This window comes from Leucoraja erinacea, chromosome 15 (assembly GCF_028641065.1).
Source record: "Leucoraja erinacea ecotype New England chromosome 15, Leri_hhj_1, whole genome shotgun sequence".
Taxonomy (NCBI): domain Eukaryota; kingdom Metazoa; phylum Chordata; class Chondrichthyes; order Rajiformes; family Rajidae; genus Leucoraja; species Leucoraja erinaceus.
The window spans coordinates 13953601-13970525 of NC_073391.1; the positions used below are offsets into that span (position 1 = coordinate 13953601).

A 16925-nucleotide genomic window follows, 5' to 3' on the forward strand; every position below is an offset into this window, starting at 1 on the left:
CTTCCTACCACAATTACTATACCTATTTCAGTCAATACTGGTATATATACTAAAATATATATTTTTAAAATTAGACTCTAATATTACTGTGTGGAGGGGCTATGTTGGATAGGACAGGGAGCCAGGGGAGTGGTGTTGAGCGGATTGTTCCTGTGATGATCCTAATTGTTGAGTTCAATTGGGCGTCCACATGGTGTGTGTGGGATGACCTGGACCAAACAGGGGCACAATATTTGGCTGAAGAAAATGCAAGAGCTAGTGCTGAAATGCACAGTGTGGGGGCTGCTGCCCCCCACTTTGAGCCAGCAAGCTTACTGAGGAGATTGTTTCTGGACTTCACCTTAGCTGCTGTTCTTTTGAGATGTTCCTTGAAGGATAGGGTCTTGTCAAGGGTCACTCCAAGGTAGGTTGGAGTGGGGGCATACTTCAGTTTGGTCCTGCTCAGATAGATGTTTGGTTCTCTTGTGGCTTCTGCATTATGGAGGTGGAACACACTGGAGACCAGATACATTAGATGAGATATACGTTAGATGAGACTTGCTAAGAATGGCCCGCTGTTCTGAAAACTTTAAACTTTCTATATGCTTAGCAAAACACGATCCATAGACAATAAGGCCATGCATGGAAATTGGGCCAAAAATAAGTCTCCTCCATAAATCAGTTGGAGAATATCCTTCTTCTTCTTTTAGGTCGTATGTCAATTAGACCTGCAGCTCCAATTGAGGTGAGATAGGCCAACGTGTCATCGTCGAAGTCAATCAGACCTCGTTCACCATTCGGTGGCCGGTGTTTGGGGCAGCTGGTGACAATGTGCTCCACTGTCTGTGTTGGGTCCCCACACTCGCAGGAGGCGTTGTCCACGAGGCCTCTTCATCGCTACTCCATAGCGTCTGATGCCTGTCCTCAAGCGGTTGAGGGTTGTCCACTGCTTTTGGGGCAGGTCCTGGCCAGGGACGTCCATGGGTCATTGATGTACTGGTGTAGCCTAGATGGTTCCGCTGACTTCCACTGGTCACTCCATCTCGTCTTGACCCAGCCGGCCTTAGAAGAGTCAGCCGGTGTTGTGCAGAGCAGCTCTTGGGCTTGCGTGGCAAAGGGGTGCTGTTACTTGAGGCACACTCATCGTGGTGTCTCTGTGATGATCTGATGGAGGAGGTGGGATTCACTGGTCTGTGCCTTTCGAGAGAGGGCCAGTGTGGCTGCTTCTCGTCTGATGTTGGCTCGTAGACATCCGGAGACAGTCCGCAGGGCGCTGTTGAGGGCACAATCCAGCTTCGTGGCGTGATGGCTACGGCACCAGACCGGGGCGCAGTACTCGGCGGCTGAGAACACCAGGGCCACTGTGGACATGCGCAGTGTCTTCGTCGTGGCTTCCCATGTGGTGCCGGCTAGGCGGCGTATCAGTGCGGCACGGGAGCTTGTCTTTGCCTTGGCACCTTTCAGGTGTCGTTTGAATGACAACGTTCTGTCGAGCTTCACACCGAGTCAATCGTGGGCACGGGCTGGGACCGTAACCGGGCGTTATTCACCATGACGTTCTTCTCACGGGTCGCTTCCCTGTTGTTGAGGTGGAACATTGAAGATGTTGTCTTACCCATGCTGAGCTTAAAGGCGCCAGTTCCTCAGGTATGAAGACAGGATGTTCATGTCTTCAGAGAGGCCCTCTTCTGCTGCTTCCCAGGATGGCTTGCTGAGTAGGATGGCCAGGTCATCAGCATAGCCATACTTATTTGACTGGGTTGCAGGCAGGTCATGGATGTAGATGTTGAACAGCATTGATGCCAGCACTGAGCCCTGAGCGATGCTGTTCTTACGTTTCCTCACCCTGCTGCATTGCCCGTTGCTGGTGTATAGCCTGAAGCTGCAGCTGCTCAGCATCTCCATGATGAAGCTCACCATGTGCTTGTCTTCTCCCCTGCCTGGAAGCTGTCCTCTATGTCTTGGCACAGGAGGGTCACCTTGGTCCGCCGTTGACCTACCGCTTCGGAAGCCAGCCTGTTCTTTAGGCAGCTGGGGGTTGATCACTGGATTGAGACGTGTGTGGAGGAGACGTTCCAGAAGCTTATATGGAACACACAGCAGTGAGATGGGTCGATATCCCTTGGGGTCATCGCTAGGCTTGTTTGGCTTCGGCAGAGTGATCACCATGGCACGGCACCAGAACTTTGGCTGCTTCAGGCAGCGGAAACACATGGAGAGGAAGGAGTACAGCCAGTCAGTTGCCTTCTTGCCTTGGTGTTTTATGTATTCCGGATGGATGCCGTCGGTTCCTGGTGCCTTACCGGTTTTCAGCCGTTGGATGGCCTGCTCGATTTCTTGTGTTGTGAAATCGTGGGATAGGTTGGAGTTGCATCTCAGGGCCCTGTGTAGCTCATGGAATCTCGTCGATGTTGTTCTGGTGAAATCCTTGTCTGCGTTGGGGAAGCGGCCGTTGCTCAGCCGTAGCGACGCAATGGAATTTGTAGTGATGGGACACTGTGCTGAGGTTGTCGACCTGCCCATCAACTTGTTCATGGTCTGCCACGCCTGACGGCTGGAGTGTGTGAAATCAATTGATTCCACTGTCTCCGTCCATCTTTGCCTGCGTTTCTCATCTAGTCTGCAGATTAGGTCGTTCGTTGCTTTGTCCCCATCTTTGCTGGTTTGTGATTCTGTGTGGGCGTGAAGTAGATCTTCACATTCGTCATCCCAGCAGGGAACATAGGCTTTACGTACACCGCGGGGGATGTTCTTCTTGGCGTGGAGGAGACAAAGACAGCCTCTACGCGGCTTCCTCCACGAGTAGCTTACAAGCTCATAAGCCCACAAAACAAAACTAATGTCTTTACCGCATCTGCAGACCGCTAAATGCCGCCAACTGTCGAGGTTTAGCGCTACTGCAGCTCAATGTTGAAGGCCTTACCACCGCCAAGGTCAACGTCATCGAACAGAGAATATCCTTGTTTCTACAGTACATCTGGAAAATGTATTTGATGGCTGGCATTGCTAACCCCTTGGCTTTGCTGTTTGTCAAAGCCATTGCTGTGTGACACCTGCTAATCAAATATCAACTAAACAATTACAAACTTTTAAATATATATTCAAAGTTTTATAAAGTGCAATAATTAAAAATATTTCAAATATGATTAAAAATCATTTGCTTAAAGAAATGTAACTTACTTTTTCCTCAGAGTCTACTTGTCTAATCAAATGTAGCACGTTTTTGCAGACAGATTTCCCAGCTTTTGTGCTGGAAAATTCAGCCAGTTCACACCCTCATATTATATTTTATCCAATATGCAACAGTGGTGTGCAATGGAGAAAAATTGCCAGCAGAGCTTGACCAGAGGTTCTAGACTTCTGAGTTCATTTGAGTCTTGGACATGGCGTTGTTTACATGATTAAATGTCAGAAGTTCAAGCTGGCTGTAGTGCAATGGATATTTGCTTTAGAATTAACGGCAACCTCCCAGTAAAGCAATAAGGCAAACAGCCATCAAGCGTTGTCTACAAAAAGTAGTTTTACTCTAACCAATTACTTTCTGATGAATTTATTGTCAACTGCCAATAAAGTGAAGGATGATACTATAAAGAGTGTTATCAAGCAACATGTATTCATCAATAACTTGCTTAAAGATTCTCTCTGCATTCTACCAGAGATGCTCACCTTGATCCAAGGAAGGACAAAAGTATTTAAATCTAGGAGGTGACATCAAGGTAGCAAATCACTAAATATGGCATCATGCAACCCTAGTAAAATTGAATTCAATTCTACACCTTTCAAGAACGGAAGAAAATCTGGGAGAGTTTACAACCAATTAACCCACTATTTCTGCAGCCATCACCTTTACAATCTGAGAATATTAAGTATCAAAAATGGAAATTTCTTCAATTTAATCCCATTATTATCTCCAGTATTTTATCTTAGCTATTTATTATCTAAGATCCTTACTCTTATTAAATCCCTGACTTCCTGGTATTTTAAATATGTATTTCCACACTATAATGATAAATGCAAAGCAAAGTAATTGTTTGAAGACTGAGCTATTTCCTTCCTTAAAATGTAGGCTTGGGGAATAATAAGGGAATTGTCACCATGTTGTGGATGAAAAAAAGGATGAAAGGGTAATAGTAAATGTTGGGGTGTCTGTGGAGGCAGGTAGAAACGTTTATAATTAAAACAAAGTAACAGTCAAAATCACAAATGAATTTGAATAGCTCATGGCCCCATTGTTAAGGAACTTCTTAACTACATGAGCCAGAGTGTTTAATGCAATATTTAAAATATGCAAAGTCAGTGTACAGTTAACAAGCACATTATTCTCACATGAATGTTAGGAATCTGAAATTTTTTTATCGTAAGTAGAGTGCATCTAAAAATAGAAAATGTGACCTTTTAACACATAAATTGTTCGTGTCATTTTGCAATCAATGAAAAATTGTGTGATTATGATTATGTTACTGTTGGCAATTCAAAAAATGAGGCAGTTAAAAAACTCTGATCCAGTTCAAAATTGCGTGGGAAGAATGTGAGCATTACATTTAGCATAATTTTACTCCTTGAAACCAGAAAACCTTCAGTTCCCCAAGCTTAAGGAACCTTGTATCAATGGGATGCCGTTTGAAATAATATCAATTTTAAAGTTATTCAATTGGCAGATATTATTAATTAACAAAGTATATTGCATTTAAACATATATAATTATTGTTTCAGAATATATTGTTTCCATGAATACAGGGTAATACCAATGTAATCTCGAATGGGCTAATTTTCTTGAAATTTGTTTCCATTGGGATTATTAATGTTTAAGTTTTAATTAGATGAAATGAGGTGGATTAAGCTAGTTATCTGAGAAAATTGAATTTAAGTACATCATGCTGTTTAAGGTATGGAACGATTACAGAATGGTATCTGGTTCTCAGATGACAATATGTTTATTATGTTTGGTTTATTACTACTAACATCTTCTGCTAAGAACTCCGTTATGTTTTCCGTTGCATGCAATCTTTCATCACATGAATGTACATCTCTGCAGTGAAAATCTATCCATTTTTTGACATTACGATGGTAAATAAAAGCAAAAGAAATGCTAGAAATATTTGTTTAATTGTTTTAATTATTTTAAATCAGATATCCAGCATCTGCTCTTTCTTGTTTGAGATAGCTTATCTTTATAATAATTATTATTATATATTTGATAATCATAATAATTTTATGGCCTATTTTAACTAATCTACTATGGTAGACAGAAACTTTCTCCCAGGGTAGACATTTTAAACACTATAGGACAGAGGGGGGAATAGTTTAAAGGGTTTCTGCTGCACATTTTTTTTTACACAGAGAGCGATGGGTGCCTGAAACACACTGCCAGGGGTGGTGGTGGAAGCAGATACGATAGTGCCGTTTAAGAGGCTTTAAGATAGGCACGTATTTGCATGTGCAGGCAGAACAGGTTAGATAAACTTAGCTTTGAAGTTTATCTAACCACACTCATAGTGGGCCAAAAGGCCTGTTCTTGTGCCGTGTTCTGATTGATAATGGTAGTTTGAAATATTTAAATGGCTTAATAGCTATACAGTCAACACATGTGGTACAGATCAAAGCAGCAAATACAACTTTGGGATTATTGTATCAGAGTAACACAATTTTCGAGTTTCTGATAAGATAAATTCCGACTTTTACGTATGGGATGCAAAGAATTTTGATTTTCAGCATACGTATATGTAATAACTATACTTTAACTTGTTAAATATTGATGTAATGAAATAATTATTTATGCATAGATTATTTTTTTACTGAAATGGAGGCTCCGCAGTATTATATTAAATCTACAAACTGGGCAAACAATATGAGTACTACAATTGAAAACCATGTATTTGTCATTCCATTATACATATTGATACAACTTAACTAATTCAATTTACCTTTCCTTTATCAAAGTAATGAATAATTTCCTGATAAAGCTGCTCCTTCAACTGTCCTTGAGTTTGTGCTTGATATCCGTCTCTCTGATTCAGGTGAGCTGCACATGGCTCTTCAGACCACTTAAAAAATGAGCAACAAAGGAATATATTTTACCATTGAATATAATTGTGGACATGGACACGCAACTATATTGGTCAACATCTATCCAGCCAGCACTATCAACAGATTAAGTTATGTGTGGAAGAGAAATGCAGATTTAAGAAGAAAAATACAGCAGTGAGATTAGTTATGAACAGGTATTGGATGTAAGAGTATACTTAAGAAGGAAATTAGAAGGGCAAAGGAGCCATGAGATATCCCTGGCAAAAAGGTGATATATTAAGAACAAAAGTTTAATTAGGTAGAGAGTAGATCTGCTGAAGAATCTGTGTGGTAATCTATGTGTGCAGCCGTAGAAGATGGGCATGACTTTGAATTAAAACTTCTCGTCCGTTACCGTGGATAAGGACATGGGAATTAGTGATTTCAGGAAACATGATGGTGAGCAGGTGTTGTCAGTCTTGAAGCATATAAAGGGGGGTTATTTCAGTGTCTGACTAGGCATATCCTAGGACATTGTGAGATGCAAAGGATGAAATTCTTGATACCCTGGAAAGGACTTCTGTATCTTTGTTAGCTGTGGGTAAGGTGTTGGAAGTCTAAAGGATAGATAATATTGTGCCTTTATTTAACCTGGGCTGCAAGCTGGGGAAATGCAGGTCAGTATGCTGTACATCAGTGGTGGGAAAGTTATTCGAAGGGTTTCTGAGAGACAGGATTTATTTGCATTTAGAAAGGGAAGGACCTATTAGGGAGAGTCAGCATGACTTTGTGCATGGGAAATCATGTTTCATGAATTTGATTGAGTATGAAGAGGTGACCAAGAGGATTCACAAGGGCAGAGCAGTTGACATTATCTACATAGACTTTAACAGGGCCTTTGACAAGATCTACTGCATGGTTGGCTGGTCGATAGGTTTTGAACAGTCCAGAGTGAGCTAGCCAACTGGATGCAAAATTGAGACACAATGAACTGCAAATGCTGGAATCTTGAGCAAAAAAAAATGTTCTGGAAATACTCTGGCATCTGTGGAGTGAAATGGACATAACATTTTGGGTCGGGACCCTTCAGACTGCTTGGAATAGGGAGGAGAATGTTGGAAAAGAGAGTTGGGAATGGGAAAGTATATACAATTAAAGGCAAAACCCTTTACCAAAGTGATGTACAGAATGACCTTGGGGGTCCAAGTCCATTACTTGATGAGAGGGCCAACGTTTAAAGGAGTTGTGTGGAACAATTCTTTTCACACAGAAGATAGTGAGTGCCAGAAACACGCTCCCAGGGATGGTGGTGGAGGCAGATACCATCATGGCATTTAAGATAAGTTGGATAGGCATGTGGATTGACAGGAAATGGAGGGATAAGGGCCGACTGGTGTCAGATAAGAGTTGGTCTTGGCATTAAGTTTGGCACAGACATTGTGGGCCAAAGGGTCTCATCCTGTGCTGTACTGTTCTACATTCTATAAGTAATAGGTGAATTGATTTCCATGACTTTACTTTACCCTTATCGCACAGAAACAGGTCATTTTGCCTTTTGCCTACTGAATCTACACCGATCAGCAAACACCTGGTAGACTAACAATATCCTACATGTTAGGGGTGATTTTTAGAATTTCAGAAGCAAATCAACCTGCAAACCTGTACGTCTTTGGAGCACGAGAGGAAACCGAAGCACCCGGAGAAAACCCAAGGAGAACGTTTAAACTTCATACAGACAGCACCCATAGTCAAGGTCAGAGATTTGGAGTGTAACTTGGGAAATACACAAAGTGATACTAAATAAACGGCGATTAGATGCGCAAGCAGTAGAGGTAAACCACTTAGGACATTGAAAGTAATGCCAGAGCAGTTTGAGTGAAACATGTGGCAAATTGGTTAAGTTGGAAAAGTAAGTTACTGTTAACTTTAAGATAATTTTATGTTGGGGCTAGGGTACTAACATTTAATCACTACAAGATTGTGAGGAGTGGGAATCTTGTTTGCCATAAAATTAACAATTTTCAAGATATGCGTAGATTTAAAGAGGAATAATTTGTTCAGAATCTCTTACAGAGTAGACATTCATATCTATAGATGTCATAATATGTGCAGCATTAGTGAAAATAAAGACATTTGCATTCTTCCAGGAAAGTCATTGATGATTACAGAAGTTAGGTCATTGTTACAGTTGTACAAGACTTTGGTGAGGTTACACTTGGAGTATTGTGTTCAGTTCTGGTCACCCAGAATCTTAGAGAAATAGATAAAATTAAGAGGGGAATATCTAGGGGGAAGGCAGAGTCTTTTTCCCAGATATAGGAATCAAGAACTAGAGTACAAAGATTTAAAGTAAGAAGGTAATGATTTAAATAGGTAGTAGGTTTCATAAAGAGGGTCGTAGTTATTATAGAATGAGCTGCCAGAGAAAGCAGTCGAGGCATTTACAATAACAACATTTATAGACATTTTAACAGGTGTGTGAATAGGACAGGCTTAGAGGGATATGGGGGAAAGACGAATGCATGGGACCAGCTTAGATGCGGCATCTTGATCGGCAAGGGCCTGTTTCTGTGCTATATGCTATATTTCTGGCTATGATGTCTAGCCTTAACCAGATTGAGGAAAATCATGTTTCGACTCACCACAAAAGGACAGTTACATAGGTAGAAAGCTAGAATAAGAAACAGGCATGGAGAAATCAAAACTCAACTAATTGACAGATCTGTTCACAGACTGTTTGCAACAACAGGCTGGGGAAAACTTTATAAATGGTAATTATGCAGAAGAGTGAATTAGGTTTCATAATACAATCTCAATTTACTTGCAAGCAGGTAGATGGCAACTCACTAATATTAAAATTGCAATCTGAAAACCACGCTTGTGGGATACCGTGGCCAGGAATGTTTTGTATTCACACCATTTATTTGGAATGCAAAAACATTCAATTCCCACAACATCAGCTACATTAATAGGGAAGCAAGATATCTCTCTACGTCCACCTAACATCCATGTTGAGGAAAAAAGAAACTTAACCCGTGTAGTGCTTTAGATCGGAAGTTGAGACTGCTAATAGCAACAGTAATTAGAGCTGATGCTGGGCCAGCACTTTTTTCAGTCGCATTAACAGATTTTCTATGACTCAGTTCCTGATCTGAACTGAGAAGTATTGCCACCGGAATTCTAACTACTTCAAAACTGCCAGCAACTCATGGGACAATAACTCGGAAGAAGTCAATAAAGTCACTTGACAGCAAAACCAGGAAAATTGAGAACTAGAAAAGGGATAACATTTTTCATTTGATCACTAACATAATATATAGCATAATGGCAAGATTTTTAACCATCATTTTATAAGCAATTAATAGGCTTATTCTGACTTCTTGCAGTGATTTAACAAAAAAAATAAAGCTGATATAATTATAACTTGCAACATATAAGCTGATTAAGGCTTTCAAATATTTGAAGCAAGGTTGATATTTGGAAAGCAAGGTTAATTTCTTAAATACAATAAGCAGAACCAAACTGAAGGTCCAAGACTAAACCTATTACAAACTTTATTATGTTTTCTTTTCATTATTACTAATCCCAACATCATATTAACAGTTTTCAAAAGTTTTGAAAAATAATTTGATACAGTGCATTGAAATATTACCTTCAGGAGCTTTGCATTGAGTAGCAATGTGTAGGCAGCTTCGGTGTAGTTATCACACTCTTTATGCAGGTCACACAACTTGTACAGATATCTGAGAAAGCAACATTACCAGTTTTGAAGAGATATCCAGCATGCACTCATATACCATGTCTTGTATGTCCAAATGTATCAAATACTAAGTTTATTCTTAAAGCAAAAGAAATTCGCAGAGAATTGCAAAGTACTGCCGTTAGATTTCCAGAAGCCATTTGATAAATTGTTGAGTCAAAGGATAGTGTAAAAAGGAAGGAAAGGAAAGGTATAAACAGAAGATCACCATCCTAACAGGAAAGATAAAGGAAGTATAAAGGGAGGTTTTCTGGTTTGAGACCAGTGCTAGGGCCTCAACATTGTACAATTTATATAAATGATTTGGAAGAAAGAATCATACATTTAACCTTATGCCTACTGGCAATGGCAATTTGCAGAATCAGAAGACACAATAAAAGTCAACATTTGGATGCTGACTAATTCTTAATCTTGTATTGGAAATAAATCCTGTTTTAGTAACTTCTTTCTTCCTCAGAAATGACTTGGATCTGCTTCAATTTGACTATTGCCACAACAGACCAACAGCCGATGGGAACTCACTGGTTCTATGCTGTGCTGACTCTCTGGACAATGGGAGCACACATGTCAGGCTGATGTTCATTGACTACAGCATTGCATTCAAAATTATCACCCCCTCCAAACTATCCCTAATCTTCAAGACCTGGACCTTTATACCTCTCTTTGCGTATGGATTATTAACTTCCTCATCAACAGACCCAATCATTGCAGATTGGTAACACCACCTTCTCCTCACTAATCATCAAAACAGGTGTCGTCTATAAATTTGCCACTGACATCACTGATGTTGGCCGAATCAAAGATGGCGTAGAGTTTGCGTAAAACAGAGAGATAAAATACCTGATTGAGTGGTTCCGCAACAAACACCGCTCACTCAAACATTGACTTTAGAATGAGGACTTTGGGAGGTCATGTGCCAGTTTTCAATGATGAGTTGGTATTGAGAGTTAGTAGTTACAAATTCCTGGGCATTAACATCTCAGATGAGCTGGCCTATGCCCAGCACATAGCTGTAATCTCGAAGAAAGCATGCCTGTGCCTCTTCTTGCTTTGTATGTTAAAGAGATTCAGCATTTCACTGAATACTCAATCAAATATCTACAGATTCACGGTAGGAAGTATCCTGACGGGTGGCCTCATGGTTTGCTGTGGTAATTCCAAAGCACAAGAACACAAGAGGTTGCAGAGACTAGTAAACAATCCTAATCAAACCTCAGTAAAGGAACTCAACATACCACCTTTTATACCACCATTGAATTTGTTTCAAATTGTGTCATTTTGCCTTTTTTTGTAGTCATATAGAATATATGTGTAATTTATGATTTTGCACATTGTCTGAGTCGTGTAATGCTGCTGCAAGCAAGTTTTTCATTGTAGCTCTACCACACCATACAGGTGTATATGACAATAAACTCAACTTGATTGACTTGGTACTCAAAATTTCAACTTTAATTGTATTGTGAAAATATCTTGCATACCTGATGTACATTTCTTCTCTTTCGATTTCTTTGTAAAAGTTCTGAAATGCAGATGAAAGTTTTCTAACACACATCGGTTTTTCAATGGAAACAAACAGTACTTAAAAATAATAGCATACATTCCTGAAGCTTTGCTCCACTGGCAGAAATATATCATGATTTCAATCTGTCTCTGAATTTAACCAGCCCCTACATTTGAGGTCAATTTCAAAACGGTTGTTCACTACACCAGGGACGTTCCCGTTCTGTAAAGAAGTGGGAATTGAAAAACTAGTGGCAATCCATCAGGGTTCCAACCAGTTAAATGGAAACACTGAATATGCATACTTTTCAAGTTCTAATTACAAGTTGCAATGCTTCCTTAAGAGCAACTGATTTAACGGATGAATTTCTATTGGATGTCATTAAGGGTCTTCTTTGTGGTTGCTACAGACCAGAAATATCTCCTTCGTTTCCACAATCAAAATTTCTGAGAATTAATTTGATAATTAATCCTTTAAGTGTATTGATGTCAGATTGAAGTTTCATAAAAGCAACTGTATCATATTGTGAATCACCACAGTATAATGCTTATTAAACAGGTAAGTCATTTTATTTTTTAAAAAAAATGAAGTTTAGCGATGACTTGGGGGAGAACAGACAAAAGGTGTAGGAATGTATACATAAATTATCAGCTTCCAAACAGCCAGTGGAATTTCACATGGTGCAAATGGCAGCATAATTTGTCCTTTCCAATTATAAAAAATCACCTTTTTTTTAATATGAACGTGGAAACAAAGACACTTTCCAAAGTGCTGGGCACTTTTTGGAGCACTAAGTGTCTTTAATGAGCCCATTTCTTCTTAATGATTACCAACACTAATGATCCAGTATTTGAAAAATCAATTTGATGCATTAGAATAGGCTGGTTAATCATCTTAACAAGGTTATTCAGGAGAGAAAGTGTGGAATATATCTTCATGTAGTGAATATAGGATATATTTCCACTAAAGCAACAAAAGGTAGCTCTTTTTGCCCCCTCCCCTCCCCCCATTCGCACCAGGGACAGAGTCCCCCTTGTCCTCACATTCCACCCCATCAGCCGTCGCATACAGCATATAATCCTCCAACATTATCGCCTTCTCCAACGGGATCCCACTACTGGCCGTCACCTTCCCATCTCCACCCCTTTCTGCTTTCCACAGAGACCATTCCCTCCGCAACTCCCTGGTCAACTCGTCCCTTCCCACCCAAACCACCCCCTCCCCAGGTACTTTCCTCTGCAACCGCAGGAGATGCAACACCTGTCCCAGTACCTCCACCCTCGACTTCATCCAATGACCCCAAAATCTTTTCAGGTGAGGCAGAGATTCACTTGCACGTCCTCCAACCTCATCTACTGTATCCGCTGTTCCAGGTGTCAACTTCTGTACATCGGCGAGACCAAGCGCAGGCTCGGCGATCGTTTCGCTGAACACCTCCGCCCAGTCCGCCTTAGCCTATCTGATCTCCTGGTTGCTCAGCACTTTAACTCCCCCTCCCATTCCCAATCTGACCTTTCTCCTGGGCCTCCATTGTCAGAGTGAGGCCAAGCGCAAATTGGAGGAACAGCACCTCATATTTTGCTTGGGTAGCTTACACCCCAGCGGTATGAACATTGACTTCTCTAACTTCAAACAGCCCTTGCTTTCCCTCTCTCTCCATCCCATGCTCCTTCCCAGATCTCCCACCAGTCTTACTGTCTCCAACTACATTCTATCTCTGTCCTGCCCACTCCCCTGACATCAGTCTGAAGAAGGGTCTCGACCCGAAACGTCACCCATTCCTTATCTCCAGAGATGCTGCCTGTCCTGCTGAGTTACTCCAGCATTTTGTGTCAACCTTCAATTTAAACCAGCATCTGCAGTTCTTTCCTACACAAAAAGTAACGCAATTATATTTAAACATTGAAATCAATTGGGGTTCTTACAAGGAATATATGATGAATATAATGGATGAAAGAATTCTATACACTTAATTTCTCAGCTCTGTTAATCAATATCAATAACACATCCTAAACTAATCCAACAAACTATTTATAGTTCACCTGTGGTATTTCTGAAGTATATGCACTTACCTCGTTATCAAATTGGGAAATTATTATTCAAGAGTGCAATTCTTCAAAGGCCATTACGAACTCAAGCAAATTCAAGAATTTGTCCTTTATTTCTAAGTATATTTCAGGTGTTCTATGTAATGTTTCTAATACTATCGTTCACACTCATCAGCATTTTATCTTAAACAGCCAAATGAATCTCATTGTAACCTTTGCCCAAACAGAACAATTAAAAATCTTACCACAGCAGAAACCAAAGGTGTAAAAATGCCATGTATGAAACAGACCAAAAACTGCTGTGATAAAACGTATATATTTTCTAAAATAAAAGTTATTGGATTACTTTTTGCTAATATACATTTTATCATAAAAGACTCACTGTATAAAGTTCTCAGGATTAGAACAAATTATTCAAACATTAGAAAATTATTAGAACAGAATATTAGAACAATATTTTCCAGAAAGAAAAGAATTTAGATCACCATTGGTGTCCCAAGTACACACTGGTGTTTTTACTTTGTAATGCCGCACGGCAATATTTGGCAACCAAATGATTACTAATGTAGCAATGTGAACAACACATTCCTGAAGATGACAGCAATCATAAAAATATAACAAATATTCTTACCAGTACATTAACTGTACAACTCATCCGGTTTTCTTTGTTTTCATCGTGCATGATTGTTCTGTAATCCAAAAGCCTCTCCATAAGCCTGACAACCAGCATGACGAAAGTTTCTCCACTCTTAGCAAGATACTTGTGCTTTCTACAGTGTTCCAAAAGGCTGAATAAAATAGCAAATAGTGTAGTTCATTTTAGTCATACAGAAAAATTACAAACAAAATTAAAGTAATAGGAAGCCAATTTCACAAGAGCTTCCCAATACTATAGTTACAGACATTAATTGTTACAAAATCTAAACATACTGTTATTATTTTCAATTGAAACTTACATCTTCTCAAACAGCACTTTGTACTGCTCATCCCCTCTGCCTCCTTCCACTTCATGATCTAATTTGGTGATGATCTCGTTTTCAAACTATAATTAAATAGTGAATGTGAATAATAAGCAGAACATAATGTTGTAGTTCAATGCAAATATTTCAATTATTGCCAGTTATTTCAATGTTTAAATGAAGAAGCACATGACAACTATCCATTCGTTAACAATTGTAGTGCACTTGTGGACACTGGTAGTCAGTGAATTTGTAAGTATAAACTTTTGTCTGTAAATTTAAGAATGTATTACTCATCTTGATAAATAAAGTTAGGCATGACATATACATAAACATGTTGATAATCTAAAAGTTTTCTGTGATTAACAATTTTGAAAACTTGATGAATTGAATAAACCAACTTTTTGAATATAAACAATATTGGAAGAAATATATATTTCTCCAAGAAAATAAACACTCACGACCAGACATATATGTAGCTATATCTTCACAGATCATTATTTGACCATCATAATTATTTGACCTCTTCACCATTCACATCTCAGAGAAATTAGGCCCCATGCATTTTACACTCTTGGCATCATCACAATAAATTAATGTTTTGAATATTGAACACAACATTAAATAATTTGCCTCAAACGGATCCTTGTTAATCGTCACATATGCCTGCGACAGAGGCAAGCGACCAAGAATAAGCAATATAAAAAATATAAAGTGACAAAAGTGATAGGAGCAGAATTAGGCCATTCAGCCCATCAAGTCTATCATATCTATGCCATTCAATCATGGCTGATCTATCTCTTCGTCCTAACCCCATTCTCCTGCCTTCTCCCCATGACCTCGGACACCCGTATGGATGGATGTTACACACACAACTTTTGGCAAAAACAGTTGGTTAATCTTCAACTGGTGCCAAGGTGGGGCCACCACTTCTTATATTCTACATGGTTACCCTATCTTAAGAGATAGTGTTGATTACCCTGTGCTACTTACTAAAGAGCCTTCAATAAAATTTGGAATTCTGTTGTTTTAAAATATGTGTCCAATGAAGAGCTTATGCAAAGCAATTTGATTACTCTTTATTTCAGTACTACATAAAAGGACAATTCCTGAAGTGAACTTGGGGGCCACTTTGCATCACTAAAGAAATCTTGAGTATTTCCTGGTGTGAATCAATCCTATGGATTCAGCGGGGAAATCAGATCATGTTATTCTCAGAAGCTAATAATTTTGGCGTATCATGGAACAAACAAGGTGCTGAACTGGATAAGGACCCTATCAATGCAAGTCTCATTGCCTATCTACCCACCTTCTGTCATTTGGGATCAGAACTTACCATTTCTCCTTTGTTACATACCATTTCAACATTGACTGCCAACTTCTCATTCTCTCATCCTCACTAATCTCGCGAATGGACCCATCCCTCATTCCCAATCGCCCTGGCCAGATCCCCCTTGTCACTCCTGGCACGATGCATGATCAACATGACTGTCTAATTATTATAGATGGCCCTGAACTCCAGGATCTAAATTTTTTTATCCAACCACTAGGTTTGTTTATTATAATTATACATACAAGCTATACTTCAGCAAAAGCACTTCAAACAAAATAGAAGCTGTTGCACCTGTATTAACAAGGAGTCTCCTATGAATGAAAGAGTCTCGGACAAGGCTGTTAAGAGTGAAGTGCAAGGCCAGCAGGAGTAAGGAATCCTAGATGTCAAGAGATACTGAGGCTCCGGTCATAAAAAAAAAAGGGCATGGGTCATGTACAGCAGCTGGGATCAAGTGAATGTTTGAAAGAGTATACGGAATTGTGGAACATACTTAAGGAACTCAAAACGTGGCAGGTGATAGCTTTCAAGAAATTCAGAGATTTTATAAGGAATTAAGGGAAAAGAGTAACTAGGGTGAATAGGACTCCTGACCAAAGTCCTTGAGGATATGAGAAGGATATTGAGGACTGTCTTATGAGAAAGACTGGATAGACTTGGTTTTACTCTCTAGAATTTAGGAATTGAGAGGGGATCTTATAGAAACATACAAAATTCTTAAGGGGTTGGATAGGCTAGATGTAGGAAGATTGTTCCCGATGTTGGGGAATCCAGGACAAGGGGTCACAGCTTAAGGGTAAGGGGGAAATCCTTTAAAAAGAAGAAACTTTTTTCACACAGAGAGTGGTGAATCTCTGGAACTCTCTGCCACAGAGGGTAGTTGAGGCCAGTTCATTGGCTATTTAAGAGGGAGTTAGATGTGGCCCTTGTGCAAGGGGATCAGGGGGTATGGAGAGAAGGCAGGTACGGGATACTGAGGTTGGATGATCTGCCTCTGTTTTTGCATGCTCGAAGGGGAGCCTATGAAATTCTGGACAGTTAATGGGGATGTCATGGGCTAGTCTGCAATACAGTAGGGAGAGTGCTTGACGTCCTGAAATGCATGAAGGTAGATAAATGTTCAAGGCCTTATCAGGTATATCTAAGAACAATGTGAAAGGCAAGAGAAGACATTGCAGGACCTCTGGCTGAGATACATGCATCATTGTTATCTGTGGGTGAGGTTCCGGAAGACTAAATGATGGCTAATGTTGTGTCTCAATTTAAGATATGCTGCAAAGAAAAGACCAGTAAGCCCAACATCTGGGTATGTTAGTGAAGATGGATTCTGAGGAATAAG

At 39.8% G+C, this 16925-nt stretch overlaps 1 protein-coding gene across 1 annotated transcript in view; it reads right to left on the reverse strand.

Moving 5' to 3' along the window:
• Nucleotides 1-16925, reverse strand: part of dock1 (dedicator of cytokinesis 1) — a 443854-nt gene that overhangs the window by 102529 nt on the left and 324400 nt on the right. The window contains exons 34-38 of the mRNA XM_055646705.1: nucleotides 14251-14336; nucleotides 13926-14082; nucleotides 11224-11264; nucleotides 9638-9728; nucleotides 5904-6023 (exon numbers count right to left, since the gene is read on the reverse strand). Coding sequence (XP_055502680.1) covers nucleotides 5904-6023; nucleotides 9638-9728; nucleotides 11224-11264; nucleotides 13926-14082; nucleotides 14251-14336 — 495 coding nt within the window. The remainder of the gene's footprint in view (nucleotides 1-5903; nucleotides 6024-9637; nucleotides 9729-11223; nucleotides 11265-13925; nucleotides 14083-14250; nucleotides 14337-16925) is intronic.